Here is a 15905-nt window from a genome sequence, read left to right as displayed (position 1 = left end):
ACAAACCAAAGAGAATGAGAAAGGATTCATGAAGATTCTGGAAAAACTAAGAAGGCCCAGGAACCCAAGGACCCAGTAATGAAACCATAATGCCACCAGGGCTGCAACTTCTGGCCTATGGAGTCAGGACAGAGGTCCTCAGAACATGCTTACACTGCTTCCATGGCTCTGATCTGTGTGTCAAAAACATTACCAGTGAGTGTGGGCCCCACTGTGGCCCCCATGCTGCACCAATGGAAGGGGAGGGGGAATGACTGGCTCCTCCCACTGCATCTATCCTCCCAGCTGATTCGCTGCCTAACTGATCAATCTATACAGATAAACTTCTGTCAAAAATGGGTTGGAACAGAGTCAAGAGAAACTGGGACCTGTGGTGGGATTTGAGGAGTACAGGAAACATCGCTCACACAAACTCACACCAATCACCCCAGCTCAGGGGAGGCAGAGGTGAGGCCCTGAAGAATGCCAAAGGCAACAAAATGGGCTACCCTCCTCAGGTTTGTTAGACCATTTTAGTGCTGGGCTTCCTCAATATTCTGTGGTCTAGTATGGCTCATCTGAATGGCAAAGGTGGGAGCAAAGGAAAAAATAGGAAGGAAATAAGAGAAACAGGCAGGTATTGAGGAAGCACATATCAGAGATAAGTGTGGGATGGAAGGTGGAGATGATCTCCAGGTTCTGCTTAGGGTGTTGCCAGAACAGACATCGGTAAGTGAGGAGGAAGAGCTGGTTGGGAGGGAAATGATTTCAGGATTAGGTTTTTTTTTTTGTTTTTTTGTTTTTTGTTTTTTGTTTTTCTTTTGATACTGGGGATTGAACCCAGGGGTACTCAACCACTGAGCCACACCCCCAGCCCTTTTTTGTATTTTATTTAGAGGCAGGGTCTCACTGAGTTGCTTAGGGCCTCACTACATTGCTGAGGTTGGCTTTGAACTCGAGATGCTCCTGCCTCAGCCTCCTGAGCCACTGGGATTACAGGCATCCACAACCATGCCTGGCTTGGGTTTAGTTGAGGAGCAATTTGAGGTGATGGTGGAATGTCCAAAAGGAAGCACCTAAAAAGCAGTGAGAAACCCAAGCCTCACACTCAGGAGGGAGGTGGGGGGATGAAGCTGGGGGTCAGTGAGGTACCTTGAACTTCGTCTTCTCTTTTCTGGTGGCCATGCTCCCACCCTAGCCCAGTCCTGCTTTATGTCTCACCTGGAATATGGGTGTAATTTCCCACCTGGTCTCCCAGCCTCAAGTTTTTTGCCCCTGTTGCTCCTACATGCTGCAATGACATTCCTCTTCTTGAAAACACAGTTCTAATCACATCCCTCTCCCACCACCCCATCATCACATCAGCTGCCTCTCCCAAACATACTCCCTACTACTCTCCAAAGTAAAAACTCCCCACAAGGTAGACTCCCAGTCCATCCTTCCAGCCAGCTTCCAGAATCACCAGCCTGACTACTCAGCCAGTCCATCCCTGAACACACATGTGTTTCCTGCCTCCCTGACTTGTTTTTGTTGTTCTTGCTGTTCTTCCTGCCTGGAAGGCACCCACCCACCACTCTGCCTCTTGGAAGTCCCTGATCCTGTAGATCTTTGCACCAGCGTCCCTGCCATGAAGGTTTTTCTCTGTTTCTGCAACCGAAATGTCTCCTTGAGTCTTCCTCCCGCTATCTACTTCTTCTTTGGTATTTAATCTTTTCTTACCTTATAGCAACTTGTATATCTAATATATTCCCTTATGATAAATAAACTCTTAAAGCACAATTATCTTTATGACCCTTAATGCATTGAGTGATAGGGGTAACCAGCATGGATTAGGGGCTTCTGAATATTGAGTTAAAGTAGAACAAAAGGGCCTACAGGACTAGCCAGGGTCTCTGGAAGAGAAATAAAAGAACAGAGAGGCCCAAGAGTATGACAGGGATATCCATGTTTGGGGTGCCAAAAGGATGGGAAAGCCTGGTAAAGGGGATGGAGAGTGAGCGTGTCAATGAAGCCCCAGAGACAGAGGCAGAGACTTACAGCTGACAGAGACACCAGCACTCGCTGGAACATGAAGGATGTGTCAGAGCAAATGTCATCTTCAAGGCTCCGTCCGTATTCTGCAAGAGAGTGGGATTAGCTACACCAGAATAAAGAGTCCTGCCCCGTCCTGTGTCACCTTCCTGGGCCTGCTGTCCCTCCAGGAACAGCCTGTTTACTGAGCACTCATTTCAAGGATTTCCCCCTGGACACAGTTTTTTAAAAGCTAAACTTTGGTGAAATGATCAGGATAGAGTCATTATAGTAGAAAGGAGAGATTTCTGTTCCTTAATGGGGGAGTTGAGAAGGGGGGCCAAAACCCTCCCTCTGGTTCCTACTGTCCAGGACTCTGTTTGAAAAGTGGTTGAATGGCCACCACATCACAGAGGGAGGCATCCAGAGCTGCCTTTTCTGGAGAGGTTCTGGAAGGTCTCCTACGGGGGGCTCCAACCCTCCACAGTCCTCAGGGGAGAAACCTATGTGGGGGGATCAGGGTGCTAAGTCCAAACTCCCAAGGTTTAGAATCTCCCACACTGAACACCAATCACAAGCTCTTACTGTGTTGTTTTCTTTCTACAAAAGTAATACATGTTGACTGCAGAAAACTTAGGGAAAAAATCAGAGGGGAGGAAACTCTACCATAATCTAATCACCCAGAAATAATAATCACTGATAACATTTTGGTAAATATATTTTCTCACTTCCCCCCTACATATACGTATTATTTTCTTTTTTTAAAAATGGTATCATAGAGCTTGGTGCAGTGGTATATGTCTGTAATCCCAGCATATATTGTTTAGCCAATCTACTACAACTAGACATGTTTAGCTAATATAAAAAATACTGAGTCAACACCATGTGAATTTTTTTTTTCTATTCTTAGGGCCGAAAGGCATACATTTTTTAGTGTATATTTATTTACTTAGAGTAAAAAAAAATAAGAAAGTACTCATACACTGTTTTTTTTTTTTACATATTGTTGAGGTAAAATATATGTATAGTGATATGCAAAAACTTTAAGTGCACAATTCCATGAATCTTGGCAAATGCATGTGACTGATGTAAATATAAATCTAAAGAAGGAGCATTTCTGTCATAGAGGCAAGCACTTTTTAAAAGACTTCATATATATATTGTCTCCTGGAGGTTTCTTAGACGGGAATAAGTGGCCAGCATTTTGAGATGGAGGGAGGACATACAGTCCAGTCTGGAGATCAGAAATTGGGTCAGCGAATTCCTCTAGGCTATTGCTTGAAATGCTAGGAATCACTGGTGTCAGATTTTTTTTTTTTTTTTTTTTTTGGTACTGGGAACTGAACCCAGAGGCATTACCACTGAGTCACATTCCCAGCTCTTTTTATTTTTTGAGTCAGAGTCTCACTGAGTTGCTCAGGACCTCACTAATTTGCTAAGGCTGGTCTTAAACTTGTGATCCTCCTGCCTTAGCCTCCTGAGTCCCTGGGATTACAGGCATTCGCCACCATACCCAACTACTGCCAGCATTTTGAACAACCACCTTGGGTTCTTTGCTTGGTTATAAGGAACAAGTTTACAATGTTTCAGGTCACAAAAACACTGCACTGGGGTAGCCTAAGCAGAGCGACATCATTCCCTAAGAAGTCTTAAGGATGCCAGTAGCTAGTCATTTGCCTAGAGAGGGGTCTGCTTTAAAGCAGAGTTTGGATCCTTCATGGTCAGTGTGTTAAAGAGGGGAGTCTAATCCCTGGATAACCTCTCACTGCTGATCTCCTTCTCAAATCACAGTAAAACATGAGCCAGGGCCACTAAGGATGTTACATACGCTGCTGGTAAGTCTGGTTGATGCGGCGGATCTCCTCCGGGGACCGGGAGGCCAAGATCTCAATCAGGCAGCCCTCATCTGTGCCAGCTCCCTACACACAAAACCAGAGGAGAGGGCAGTATAAGCCAGTTTACGAGGTTGAAGTATAATTTTCTTATTTTTATGTATCAGTTAAAAAATAAGATAAAACAAAATAAAATAAATATAAAAGTCGGGTCCCAAACACAGAAGGAATACAGCTACGAACCTGCAGAGAATAAAGACAAACCTCTGGGCTCTAGCAACAGGATTTGTTATCTTTTTTTTTTATAAATTTTTTTTTTTAGTTGTTGATTGACCTTTATTTATTTACTTATTTATATGTGGTGCTGAGAATCTAAGCCAGTGCCTCACACATGCTAGGCAAGTGCTCTGCCACTCTCAGAAGGGCTCTCCCAGTTTCCCGAGGTAGCCAGTCGGTGCGAACTGACAGCTCGGTGGGCACAAGGGGAGGAGCACAAACCTTCATGGCCTTTCGGAGCTCCTGCACATCATACAGCACGGTGGGCGTCATCATGCCCAAGATGACCTGCTCGAACTTGCCACTCAGTTCTGACTTCAAGTCGTCCATTAGGTCCTGCCATGAGAGAAAGCAGCCCTGCTTAGCTGCAGCAGTAACAAACCAGCCATTCTCCAGGGGTGGCCTTGGATATGTGGGGTCTCCAAGATCCTTCCAGGAGGCACACAAGGTCAAAACCATCTTCACAATCACACCACGACATGATTTGCCTTTGTGCTGCCCTTTTCTCAGGAGTGTACAGTGGAGTTTTCTTACGATTACCTATCCATAAAGCTACAGTTTCGTCAAAGGCTATTCAAATACTCCCCATTCACCCCCCTGCCTGTCTGCACAAGACCAGATTTTCTTCATATGCCTCAATCAAAACCACACATTGCAACAAACCGAATGCAGAAGCAGATCTGAGAATCCAGCCATCTCATGAAGCCAGATGTGAAGGAGATTTGCAAAATGTTAAATTAACACCCATCTTCTCACCACATTTTTTGAATAGTTCTTTCTCGTGAAAATGTTAAAGTAGCATGTAATACATTCATTATTTTTAATCAGTTAACTATGTATGTCTTAAAATGTCATTTTTAATTTCTAATCCACACAACCTTAAAAAGGCCTCAATAATGGAAATGTGTGAGGAGGCACTGAGATGAAAACACTCAGACACCAACTGAAATGCATTGTTTACTTAAGGAAATATCCGGAACATATTTCCAACTCACTATTTGCCTGACATTTTTAACAGCTGCAGAGATTTCTACATATGCACTCCGTTGCATGTTTCTATTTTTCTACTGTTACATATGAAAGATACTGAGTTGTATCTTTGTGATCATCTACGATTATTTCTTAAGGCTTGCTTTCTAAGAAGAAGTGTAATTATTTGCAGAAAGAACCAAATTCTAAAGACAGTTTAAAAAAAAATTCTAAAGACGTTTATTTGTCTAGAACTGGCCAGGGAGTTTAAGAACCTGCTCAAGATCAGCTGACAAAGAGGAACTGAGTTGTTATTCAAATCCAGCTCTCTGATTCTCACGAACCCAGTTGCACCACATTTTATGCTAATCTCTTGTGGGTATTTTTAAGCTACCTCCATACACACTGAATAAATGAATAAGTAAATTAGTGCTCAGTCAATCTGTTAATGTTGGTCATCTTAACAAACTTGCCATCCGTTTGGCTGCCAACCCAAATGTGTGCAGCAACACCACTTAGGTCTCAAGTTCACTTGTCGTGTGCGCATTCATGCCTCCTAGGGCTCATTCAATTTCTTTGGAAACGGAGAAGGGTTTAAATGTCCAGTAGTTAGAGATACTCTGATCTTGCACACCCCATTCCTGCAGGTATGCCCAGAGTTGGCAAGCAGTTGCTGTGGGGAGCAGCTGAGCCTGCCCTGCCCCCACCAGCAGCGAGATGCCTTTCTTTGAGAAGCAGCCTCAGTTTGTCTGGATGTGAAATCTCTTAAGGACAGACAAACTTGCCCTAGAGTCACTCTACTCTGAGGTCTGGAGACACTCACTGATGATGATGTTTCCTCGATAACCATCCTCGTGGGTGTTCCAAAGTGATGGGGGAATCACGATAGAATGATTCCGGTGAATGAGTCAATGAAAACAAGGACTAGAGAGTTCCTGAGGGATGTGGGATTCAAATCAAAAGGGGGAAATGTGGTGAGTGAACACTCCCCCAATCCATAATCTACGACATATACATACATACACATAGAGGAACGCTAATCAAGCCCTGTTCTAGAATTTAAGAGGGTGTCCCTCAACTGAGATTCATTGAAGGAATGAACATATTCTACAAATAGATATATGCAGAAGAGTCAGGACACCAAGTCCTAGAGGAGACTATTTAAAACACACTAGATTTGAATATTTTAGTCATTTTAGCAAGTCTTCATCTGCAGGGCCAGGAAAGCAGCCTTGCCTGATGCTCAGAAGGGCAATGGTTGGGGCCATAGCCCCAGACTCTGTGTGGGGGACTTTGAAAGGATCAAGCTTGGCCTTGAGGTCTGACTCAACAGCTCCCTGAAATCACTTCTTGATGAGTACAGTGGATGATACCAAGAATATCTTTTTAAAAAAATTTCTTTTGAAAAAACTTTTTTTCAGGACTGGGAATTGAACCCAGGTGCTCTACTACTGAGCTACATCCCTAGTCCTTTTTATTTTTTATTTTAAGAAAGTCTCATTAAGTTACCAAGGCTGGCCTCTAACTTGCCATCCTCCTGCCTCAGCCACTTGAGTAGATGGGATTACAGGCATGAGCACCCAGTCAATATTAAGTTTTTTAATTGACACATAGTAATTATAAATACATACAAGGTACAGTGTGACATTTCAAGTTATGAATATAATATGTAATTACCAGATCAGAACATTCAAAATCTCTTGACTTTGATTGAAATAGTCAATTACTTTCTGCCAACCATAGTTCTCCTCCTAACATTAGAATTTATTCCTCCTCTCCAGCTGTTCCCAGCTACCCATCCTCTCTTCAACCCTGTCTTCACCACACACTTCCCAGACTCCAGTAACCACTGTTACCAAGAATATCTTTAAATGAGATAAAGGATCCATCTTTTAAAACACAGGGTACTTTGGACATATACCTCTAGGAGAGGTCCTGCTTCCCTGCCTGACAAGTCCCTGTCACCCAAACAGAGCAGAGAGACCTACCCTGCCAATGCTGCTCTTGTAGGCTGTTCTGATTTCCTGGCGCTGGGCCGTGTTACGATAGGCGAGGACTCCAATAATGGCATCTTCATCGGTGCCTGGGGGTAAGGTGATGATGGATTTGAGAAAGGATAGGAAAATGGGTTCCTCTGCTATAGTTTCCCCAACAGCGGCTGACAGCTTACCAAGAAAAAAGGTTCTTGTTTTGAGCATTTGTCTATTTTATTGGAATACAGATGGAAATTTAAATTTTAGCTTCTTTAATTAGCAAAATAGTTAACTTCTTTACGCTTTATTGTCCTTATCTATAAACGTAAATGATTGTAGTACTTCCCTCATTGGGTCACTGCAAATGCTAAATAAAATAAGTGAAAAACTTAGCACAAAGCCCAGCATCTACTAAATATTCAATAAACATCCACTGGGATAATTATTCTTCTCCTCTGGAAATCTTTTCATGTCTTTCAGATCTGCTCTCTGTCTTCTGTGATTTTGCCTTTTCTGTTTTTCTCTATCATTTTCTCTGCCTTTTGAAACAATTCAATCTTGTATTTAATTTCTCGGATGGGGTGTTTCTCAGAGTTTAAACTGGCTGCTACTGCGTTCACTGTGCTTTAGAATCTGTAATTGTGTTTTTCATTTCATTCAAGTTATCTTTCTCCATCTTCAGTGGTTCCCTTTTTAAAACTAATTACAAATTCCCATGATACCCAAACTTAAAGTTGGAAATGTTCCAAGTTTTCTTGCCGGTTGCTTGCAGTAGCTTTTACAAGGGGACTTTGGGCTAATTTTCAAACTGGTCCCTCATCTTTTTAACAGTTTAGTTCTCTTACAACTCTCAGCTAGGGAAGAAGGTTCCTAACCTCTTGCTCACCTCCTATTTCTGTGAAAGATATCACCCTTCCTCCAGTTGGCCAAGTCTGAATTCTCAAAAAAATTTTTTAAGGCACCTCCATATTTAAATTTCCTGCCAAGTCCCACAAAATACAAACTTTTGTTTTTTTTTTTCCTTACATCTCTATGTCTGTTTTAAATCTGTAAAATTGGGCTAAATAACAGTTGTGAGAGTTGCTCGCACTAAGTCACTGGGTTGCTGCACCCATCCAATGGGATAATGTTTGTGGTGGTACTTTGTAAAGTGATGGCACTATACACATACCAGCACTTATTGGAAAACAAATACATTTCTAAAGTGTTATACAGAGTTCATGATGTAACTCAAAGCAGCTTTAAACAATTGGGGAAATCCATAATGAGTGCATTAAATTTAAAAATCTGTATTAAAGTGGAGAATTATTTAATGCCCACCCCCATCCAAATTGTCGTAAAAAGTCAACTTGTTCCCATGGTGTCTCTCTCTGTTTTTCTTTTGTGGGGTTGAGGATGGAACTTAGAGTCGTGCACATGCTAGGCAAGTGCTCTACCACTGAGCTGCACCCCAGGCCTCACTGTTTTCCTAAGGGGAGACCTACTCTTGGTTGCCAATGCACATGGCATCCTCCCATATGACACTCATGTACAACACACAAGGGAGGATTCACCTCCTGCAGGACACTTACCCAGCCCTTTCATGGCCTTTCGCAGGGTCTGGGCATCCTCAGCAGCGTTGAATCCTGATGCAGCTTTGATGGTACCTCCTTTGGTTGCCTGAGTACACAGAGAATGATGTGACTGAGAGGCAGCGTCTCGCCAACACGGAGGCATCTCATTCAGCACAAAGTTGCTGAGCACCTACCATGGCCCAGACTATACACTGAGGATACAGCGGTGACCATGAGGGATGAGGCTCTTGCCCTCATGGAGTTAATGTTCCAGTTCAAGGGGAGGCAGAGAGTAAACAAGCCAACAGATAAATATTCTATAAAGTGCCGGGTGGTGGGCAGGGGATGTAGCTTAGTTAGTAGAGTACTTGCCTAGCATGTATGAGGTTCTGGGTTTGATCCCCAGCACACAATGTGTGTGTGCCTGGTGGTGAGAAGTGCTACAAAGCAGATAGAGAGGACCCGGATGGGCTGCTCAAAAGAGTGACACTTCAGCTGAGAGCTGAATGACACGAAGCAGCTGCCCATGCAAAGATGGAGGGAAAGTGTTACAGGTAGAGAAAACAGCTATCACAAAGGTCCTGAGACTGGAAGTCACTTCTAAGAAAGAAACAGAGGCCAGTGTGGCTGAGTTGGTGGGATGGAGGTGAGTGGTACAAGAATTTATACCATCAACTGCAAAGTAATCTCATCCCCTCGAAAAAGCGGGGGGAAAGCTGGTTGCCGAAAGGCACGCCTGTGATCCCAGCAACTCCAAAGGCTAAGGTAGGAGGATCACGAGTTCAAAGCCAGTCTCAGCAAAAGTGAGGCACTAAATAACTCAGTGAGACCCTGTCACTAAATAAAATACAAAAGAGGCTGGGGATGTGGCTCAATGGTCAAGTGCCCCTGAGTTCAATCCCCAGTACACACACACACACACACACACAAAGGGGAGGTGGATCAAATCTGACCCAAACAAACCTCCAGAGCCCCCCCAAAAATTATAGCAAGGAGAGGAAAATGTTAAAACATACTAAAGAACTGCAATCAGCAAAATCCAGACTAAGAAATACTACTGGACAAACGATTTAAGGGCTGTGGCTGTATCTCAGAGGTAGAGTGCTTTCCTAGCATGTAGAGGACCCTGGCTTGGATCCCCAATACAGAAAAAAAAGATTCAGTTGCTTCAACAAATAAATTGCAAAGAGAGAAAGATGGAAGGGGACTGTAGTTTAAGAGATTAAAAAGACCAATAATCATGATTTTGTGAACCTTGTTTGGATCCTGAAATCAGACAATAAGAAAGGAAAAAAAAGAGAGATTTATGAGACAATTGGAAATTTGAACACTGAGTTGATATTTAATGAAATTAAGGAATTCGTTGATATTTTTAGACAATGGCATTATGGTTATATTTTAATTTTAAAAGGTTTACTCTTATAGAATTGAAATAACTTACAGATGAAATGATATTGGAAATACGTTTCCAAAGAACACAGGTAGGAGGAAGTAAGTATAGATAAAAAAGACATTAAATTGATCATGAGTTAATAATTACTGATGGGTATACCAACGTGTCCTCATAATAGTTTACTTTTGCATGTGTTTAAACTTTTCCATAATAAAAGTTAAAGATGAAAAAAGGAAAGAAAATCAGAGAAATAGTCAGGTCTGGGTAAGGCAGGCCTTCCAAGCTGGTAAGGAGTTTATATTTTATTCTAAGGGTAGGAGGAAGCCACGGCCAGGTTTTAGGCAAGGAGATGGGGCCATATGATCTGATCTGCACATTAAAAAGATCACTCCAGCTGCTGTAGGGAGATGCAGAGACCAGTTGAGAGTCTGGGCCAAGACTGGAAGTGGGAAGTGTTGCTAGACTAGAGTGAAATAGCTAAGATGGAAATAAACAGGCAGATTCAGCACATGTTTTGGAGCAAAGGCGACAGAACTTGCTGATGGACTGATGTGGGAGGTGAGGAAAGAAAAGAATCAAGTATAACTCTCAATCGTTTTCTCTGAGCATCTGGGTGGAGAGTGGTATCACTTACCCAGATGGGGAAAGCTGGAAGAGGACTACCAGATTTGGGGGTGCCAGTGGGGGGTGGGATTTGAAAGTTCTATTTTCAAAATGTTAAGTTTGGGATGTCCATTAAGCATCCAAATGGAGTTGTCAAAAGGATAGTTGGTTATACCAGACAAGTGTAAAGGCAAGTCTAAAGTAATATATTTAGGTTGCATCTGCAGATGGATGGTATTTGATGAAATGACCCTGGGGGAAAATAAAGAATAAGGACAGGTCCTAGGACAAGCCTGGGTCTCTCTGACAGTACAGATCCAGCAGAGGGGAACCCATCAAGAACGACTGAGAAGGAGCAGCCCCAGAGATCACAGGAAATCCAGGAGAGTGTGTCATCCAGAGGCTAAAGATGGAGGGAGTGGTGGAGTGGTCAGCACCTGCTGCAGCAAGAAGCCGAGTGGAAGAAGCAGAGCCACTGCTATGGGGTAGACCTGGGCTTGAAGCGTGTCATCAATTCTTTCTATCTATGTGGCCTTCATTTTCCTCACCTGTATATTGGGAATAAATCAATTTACAGGGTTGTTGTAATAATGAAATAGGATAACTGAGGAAAGTGCTTAACTAGCACAGAACCCAGAAAAAAGCAAATATTAAAACAAAAAGAAATGAGATGACTATCATCACCACCATCATCATTTAATATGGTTTTAACCACATTGCCATAATAAATACAATAATGAGATTCTTTCGTCTTTTTCTTATAATATTCCTCAATGTAAGCTATGTGGTAATGCCAAAACAGAAACTAGGTAGAGCATTTGTGCAAGGTGGTAAAACAGTGTAGACTAGAGCTAAAGCTTTCTAATAATTTAACTGGATCTAAGGACAAAATATGGGATTTAAAGGAATACAAGATTTTCATACCCTTACAGTAGTTCTCTAGCAAACCAAATTTGAATTGTATACACTAGACTGTCTTTGTCTGGACCTCTCTGGTCCACTGTGGCCACATCAAGCCCATCCAAGGCCCCAGGTACCACAGGGGATGGGCCTCCTCTGTTGAAATGTCAGCCTTTCAAGTCCTGGATATGGTCAATGTCCAGCACTCACTCATTACCCTCTACACAGCTAACAGAGGAAAGTAGACATCCATGACATCAGCCTCGCTGGGCACTGTTATCAATTCAATTGTACCCCTAAGAAGACACGTTGGAGTCCTGATCCCCAGTACTGCAGAATGTGACTTTATTTGGAAATAGGGTCATTGCAAACATAGTTAAGATGCATCCATATAAGAAGATGGCCATGTGGAGCGAGATACATAGGGCAACTGCAATATTATGACAAAGGCAGAGATTGGAGTTTCACAGCTGTGAGTCAAGGAACACCTAAAATCACCAGGAAACCACCATAAACTCAGAAGAGGTGAGGAAGGACTTCCCTACAGGTCTCAGAGAGAACAGAGGCCATGCTGACACCTTGATTGTGAAGTTGTGGCTTCCAAAACTGTAAGGCAAAAAATTTCTATGATTTTTAAGCCATTTGGTATTTTGTTACAGCAGCCCTCAGAACCTAATACAGGCACCTTACTTATTTTCTTCTACTGTATATCAGTAATAATAAGCAAATTGAGGATTTGCTGTCAAAATTCCAACATGGCCAACTCAGCCTTTGCCCCTCCATGAGATCATGTGTGTGTGCGTGTGTGTGTGTGAGTGTGTGTGTGTGTGTGTGTGTGTGTGTGTGTGTGTTTGTGGGTGGTGCTGGGGGTTGAACCCAGGGCCTCTCACATGCTAGGCAAAACCTCTACCACTGAGCTGTATCTCCAGCCCTGAAGCAGCTTTCTGAGTAACACTTCACAAGGTTCTTTTCCAGCTCCAGTATTGAAAAAATTTTGGATGATACTCAAACGCTGCATTCAAGTTTAAAGCAAACTGCATTGCTGAGATACACTATTATGGATTAAAATTAATATCTAACAAGACAAATCGATAGAGGGCCTTGCAAGGGTGATTAGTTTATCTGTTAGCATTCTAAATGACTCTCTTCTCCCCAGGAAAAAGGAAAATTCATTCCTTGTTAGTCCTTAAATATCTGTATTGATTAAATTCTAGGGCACAATGTACCATTAACCTTTCAGGCAAGATGGGGTTTTCATCCATCCCAGGAAGGCTCATTGCAATAAGGAGGCAAAGGAAACAGAGAGCATGTAGAAAAGAGTGATGGAAGTGAATAGCTAGAAACAGGTGCTATGCCAGCCAGAAGCAGTGATGCATGCCTGCAAACCCAGGTACTTGAGAGGTTGAGTTCACAGGAGGATCACAACTTAAACTTTTTCTCAAAAATAAAAAGGGCTGGGGATGGAGCTCAGTGGTAGAGCATCCTTGGGTTCAGTCCCCAGTACTGGCGGGAAGAAAGAGGTGCTATACCATAATCAATGAAGTATCATTGCTATTTTATTAATAAGGAAAACAGTACATAAGGAAGATTAGAGTACCACACAGTGGAATACTAATGAGCAATAAAAAGGAAAGGAGGAATAAACTATAATCCATATGGATAGATGGATGAGTTACAAATAATATAATGCTCAGAGAAAAGTCAAAAACAAGAGTTCATGTACTTTAATTCCACTTACGGAATGTTTTAGAAAAGGCAAGCCTAATCTCTGGAGCTAACAGTCATAACAGTGGTTGTGTTTCTGGGATGGAGTGGAGGACAGAGGGGGACTGACCTGGAAGGGCATGGAGGAGCTTCTTGGAGGACAAAAGGCATTGTCTTGATGGAGGAGTGTGTTACATGGGTGTACACGCTGGTCAAGACTCTACCAGCAACCTCCAAGTCTATGATTTCACCATAAACAGCTTATACCTTATGAAAATCATTTATAATGCGTGACCACAATGGCTTTTAAAACATATATGGTCAGCCAGCCAGGAGCACTGGGACATGCCTGTTTATCCCAGGGACTCCGGAGGCTGAGGCAGGAGGATGGCATGTGTAAGGCCATCCTGGACAACTTAGCAAGACCTTGTCTCAAATTAAAAATAAAAAAGGTTGGGGATGTACGTAGCTCAGTGGTAGAGCACCCCTGGGTTTAATAGCCAATACTACAAAAAATAAAAATGAAAACACAAAAAAGACATATGGTCATTGTAGAGAATTAGAAAATTCAAAACAAACAAAGGAATTAATAAAACTAAACACTCATAGTTTCAAGTAAATAATTTTAACCTGGTATTAGAGTAAACAATTGTAATATGCTATAAAATATAATATAAATAAATGTTAACAAGAGATTAGGGAAAGATTGGAATGAATACATAACTTTTGTATTCTACTTCATTTATCATTTTATTTTAAACATTTTCCTATATTAAGTGGAAAAACCCCAGAATTCCAAAAATGTTATTTATACTCTTATTACTACTACTTAAGAATCATTTTACTTATGAAAAGGTCTAAAATGAAATGATGGAAATTAGTTGGAAATTTCAATATTGTGGCTGTATCATGTGATTTTCTTTTCTTTTAAAAATGACCTTTATCTGTCCAGCAAAATGTCAGTCATGGTGGAAAGGCAGGTTCTAAAGGAGAGAGGGAAACAATTGAGGTAAGACTTTAGAGTTCACCAAAAATTCACTGGGTTATAGTCTTCATGTAGCAGAAAGCTGTGAGCTTGTTGAAGATAGAAATAGTGTCATTAATGTTGAGTTCCCAGATTCTAGTACCACATTCAGCACACAGAAAGAACCCCACCATAAACATTTCTGAATAAATGTTCTTCGTGTCCAGAGAGAATCAAGCAACAAGAAATGGATTTTAAATTAAAGCATAAGTGATTTAGGGCAAACGTGAATAAGCCTTTGTCAGGGATCATGAAGAAAATTCTGGAATGTCAAATGCAAAAAACATATTTTAAGAGTATATTCCCATGTGTCAGGATAGTTTATATATCCATCTTCCTAAAAAAAGTCATCTAGAGCTGGCAGGATCTTCAGTTCTTCTCCAGGTATAAGTTGCTACTTCTATTAATTCTTCCCAGAAGACCAGGGATCAAAACCACCTGCCTGTTCAGAAACCTACTTTGGATAGAAAAGCAGATGGCCAGCCTTAGGTAGAGCCATGTTTGTAGCCAAAAGGCTCAGCTTCCACATCAGCACTGAACTTCACAGAACCCTCAAAGGGATCCAATGTCATGCCTGTCCCATAGATCAGATAACCAAGTCCCAAGGAGCCTGATCGCAGTTGAAAGCAGGAGGCAGACGAGTAACACACATTGCTAAGAAACACCCCTCGGGATTAGCCTGAAATGATGGGCCCACACCAAAATGTTCATAGTAGTCACCTCTTACTTTCCCTTTTTCTTTTGCCTAACTGGTCTAAATTGATCATGCAGTACTTCTGCAGAGAGAAAACTTTAACCATGTCTCTATTCCTCATTTCTATATTCAAAAGGATTCAAAGGATTATGTTTTTGAATAGATTTTCAGGGTCAAGTTACTCATTGTCCCTGAAAAAGATTAAAATGATGTTAAAAAAAAAAAAAGAAAAGAAAGGGACTGCCTTTTCATGCCCTCCTCCCTTATCTCTGTTGAGCAAACACTTTGCTTAAACCAACAGTCCTTTGAATACATATCCTGTACCTGTCTGTACCTAGCACAAGGGAGGGTCCATGACTTACCATTGCCATGGTTCTATGCCAAGATCAGAGATCAGTCACCCCAGCAGGAGTTCCTCTGTAAAAAAAAGAAGAAGAAGAAAAAAAAAAAAAAAAACAGAGAGAGATCACTATGATAAGGAAAGTGGACTTAAAAATCATTAAGAGTGGGCTGGGGCCGTGGCTTAGTGGTAGAGCGCTTGCCTCCCATATGCGAGGCACTGGGTTTGATCCTCAGCACCACATAAAAATAAATAAAGATATTGTGTCCATCTACAACCAAAAATCATTTTTAAAAAATCATTAAGAGTCAGGATACCTTGTCTGATGAAGTGACACCAAGGGGAAATGACACAGGAGTTCATCAGAAGATCAGCTAACAATTAGGCAAAGATACCAGGGCCAGGTTAATCATTAAAGAGGAACTTTTATAATGGTCACATTTATATATTTTGTTATATCAACAAAATACTCTTCCGTTTGGAGATAAATGTGACAAAAACAATCCACGCTGCTTTGATAGGGTGAAGTACCATGATTGGTCCTCAAACTAGACACAGATTCTGAACTGTGTTTTCTGGTGGATCAGAAGATGATCAGATGGATTATCTCTTGTCACAGAGGAGAGGAGAGACAATCCATCTGAATCAGGAAAAA

General features: G+C 41.8%; 1 protein-coding gene across 3 annotated transcripts in view; it reads right to left on the bottom strand.

Annotated features, from left to right (window-relative positions):
* Positions 1-15905, bottom strand: part of Anxa4 (annexin A4) — a 57708-nt gene that overhangs the window by 8887 nt on the left and 32916 nt on the right. For 2 of the 3 annotated variants that reach the window (XM_047522688.1, XM_047522687.1), the window contains exons 2-7: positions 15273-15327; positions 8611-8698; positions 7055-7149; positions 4320-4433; positions 3818-3908; positions 2017-2096 (exon numbers count right to left, since the gene is read on the bottom strand). In XM_047522688.1, the coding sequence (XP_047378644.1) occupies positions 2017-2096; positions 3818-3908; positions 4320-4433; positions 7055-7149; positions 8611-8698; positions 15273-15281 (477 nt within the window). In that variant the 5' untranslated portion in view covers positions 15282-15327. The remainder of the gene's footprint in view (positions 1-2016; positions 2097-3817; positions 3909-4319; positions 4434-7054; positions 7150-8610; positions 8699-15272; positions 15328-15905) is intronic. The other variant, XM_047522689.1, reaches the window with a different exon arrangement.

Source organism: Sciurus carolinensis, chromosome 13 (assembly GCF_902686445.1).
Source record: "Sciurus carolinensis chromosome 13, mSciCar1.2, whole genome shotgun sequence".
Taxonomy (NCBI): domain Eukaryota; kingdom Metazoa; phylum Chordata; class Mammalia; order Rodentia; family Sciuridae; genus Sciurus; species Sciurus carolinensis.
The sequence above is the reverse complement of the archived record's forward strand: the minus strand, read 5'-3'. Positions and strand labels throughout refer to the sequence as shown.